Genomic DNA, 2,190 nt, shown 5'->3' with positions numbered 1-2,190 from the left:
ATCTTTAGTGCCTCCCTACACTGGACAGTCAGGGTGCTGGCTTTAACTCGGAACCATGTGAGGAGGGAGAAGAAAGCAGAACCTAGGAGGAAGGTTTGTCAAAGCTCTGGGCGTGTGGCAGGCTTCCATGCCATGCTTCCTCTGCAGAGGGGCCTCTCACCACACCAGTGGGGACAAGGAATGGGGAGAGGTCTCCCAGAAAGGCTGCTGGTGCCCCCATGGGGTTATAAGTTTCAGGCCTAGTATCCCCACCTAAGCCTCTGGGGGTCCCAGAGCTATCCCCATAGGCCTTTCAAGAAATGGCTGGGCCATTGTGCAGAAGAAAGCCCGGAAATCCGCACCTCCGCCTCCAGTGAGGATGGGGGTTCTTCCTCCTAACCAGGAAACTCCAAGTTGGCTTCCGGAGGGTGGCCTGGAGGCTGGGGTACCAGGGGTAAAACTGCCACTGGTGGGAGGGCACAGTCCCAACATATCCCTTTGTGTCTCTCCTATCTAAGGGTCAGAGCAGCAGCTAGGCCTGAAGCCACCAGCAGCTTTTAGGGGGAGAAGTCTGTGTGCTGTATATTGGGGAACACTAGGGACTTCCTGAAGTGGTGTCACCTGAGCTGGACCTCTGAGGATGGGGGATGGGCAATATCTCAGGAAGTGGAGCAGCTGTTTGGAAGGTTCGCCATCTGGGAAGCCCTAGAGGCGCACAAGGGCAGTAAGGGTCAGGGAGGCAGTGGGAAGGCCACTGTGCCGCCTGCTTCCTGCTGGCGCCTCTGGCCCCAGGCAGGCAGGGAATTTGTTGGGCAGTATTGCTGGGTAGGATCTTGGAAGAATCTGGAGCCCCTGGCCTGACCGGCAGAGGCTTGACCAATGGGACAGACAGCGCCAGGACTCGGAGGGGCACTGCACAGAAAGGACCTGGGCTGAACATGGAATCCAGGGCAAGCTTCAGAGCGGGCAAGGTTAGTAGGGACCTTCAGGCTTATATTCAGGGCTATGATTAGGGATGTTAGTGCAAGCCCAGGTTCTTGTCAGCTAATGAAGCGGTTGGGCAGGGATACGCGGGAAGAGGCTCGCGGAGTGTGCGTGCGGCCACCCCAGGGCAGCCCCTACCGCCCTCGGCGGAGACTAGGACAACTGTGGTTGTGGGGCTAGGGGTGGCGGCAAGGCTGAGGGGGTCCCTGCACTTTTCGCTCCCGGCACACACTGTTATTTCTCTAACTCCGGCTACGGGGAGGGGGGTGGGCTGTGATTGGTTGCGGGTCGATAACCCGCGCGCGGATTGGCTGTTCAGGGCCGGGGGGCCGGGCCCGGGGGACAGATCCACCCCCGACCTTCAAATGGGAAGCCCCCCTGGAGGCGCCCTCAGACCCGAGGCTGAGCTGGAGACCCGCTGGGCGGACGGACAGAAAGGACTGCGAGCCGAGGCGCGGGCGCGGAGGTAGTAGGGCCCGTTTAGGGCCCGAGCGCCTCGCGGGAGGTACCTCGGCGTCCGCCCGCAGGCCCCTGGACCGTCGGACGCGCGTCTTGCCTCCAGCCATGGGGTCCGCGGCGCTGGAGATCCTCGGGCTGGTGCTGTGCCTGGTGGGATGGGTGGGCTTGATCCTGGCGTGCGGACTGCCCATGTGGCAGGTGACCGCCTTCTTGGACCACAACATCGTGACGGCGCAGACCACCTGGAAGGGGCTGTGGATGTCGTGTGTGGTGCAGAGCACCGGGCACATGCAGTGCAAGGTGTACGACTCAGTGCTAGCCCTAAGTACCGAAGTGCAGGCGGCTCGGGCTCTCACGGTCAGCGCCGTGCTCCTGGCGCTGGTTGCGCTCTTTGTGAGCCTGGCGGGCGCGCAGTGCACCACCTGCGTGGCCCCCGGCCCCGGGAAGGCGCGCGTGGCCCTCACGGGCGGCGCGCTCTATGCGCTCTGCGGGTTGCTGGCGCTGGTGCCACTTTGCTGGTTCGCCAATATCGTGGTCCGCGAGTTCTACGACCCAAGCGTGCCCATGTCGCAGAAGTATGAGCTGGGCGCAGCGCTGTACATCGGCTGGGCTGCCTCGGCCCTGCTCATGTGCGGCGGCGGCCTCGTGTGCTGCGGCGCCTGGGTTGGCGCCGGCCGCCCAGACCTCGGCTTCCCGGTCCCGGTCAAGTACTCCGCGCCGCGGCGACCCGCGGCCAGCGGCGACTACGACAAAAAGAACTACGTCTGA

At 63.3% G+C, this 2,190-nt stretch overlaps 1 protein-coding gene across 1 annotated transcript; it reads left to right on the top strand.

The window, feature by feature from the left end:
• Window positions 1-1,498: 1,498 nt before the first annotated feature.
• CLDN5 (claudin 5) lies at window positions 1,499-2,190 on the top strand (the record flags this gene model as incomplete). The annotated part of the gene is made up of 1 exon (XM_084245290.1): window positions 1,499-2,190. The coding sequence occupies exon 1, from the start codon at window positions 1,528-1,530 to the stop codon at window positions 2,188-2,190; it is 663 nt and encodes a 220-aa protein (XP_084101416.1). The 5' UTR covers window positions 1,499-1,527.

The sequence above is a fragment of the Talpa europaea genome (genome assembly GCF_964194135.1).
Source record: "Talpa europaea genome assembly, chromosome: 10".
Lineage (NCBI taxonomy): Eukaryota > Metazoa > Chordata > Mammalia > Eulipotyphla > Talpidae > Talpa > Talpa europaea.
This window is presented reverse-complemented; position numbering and strand designations above follow the sequence as displayed.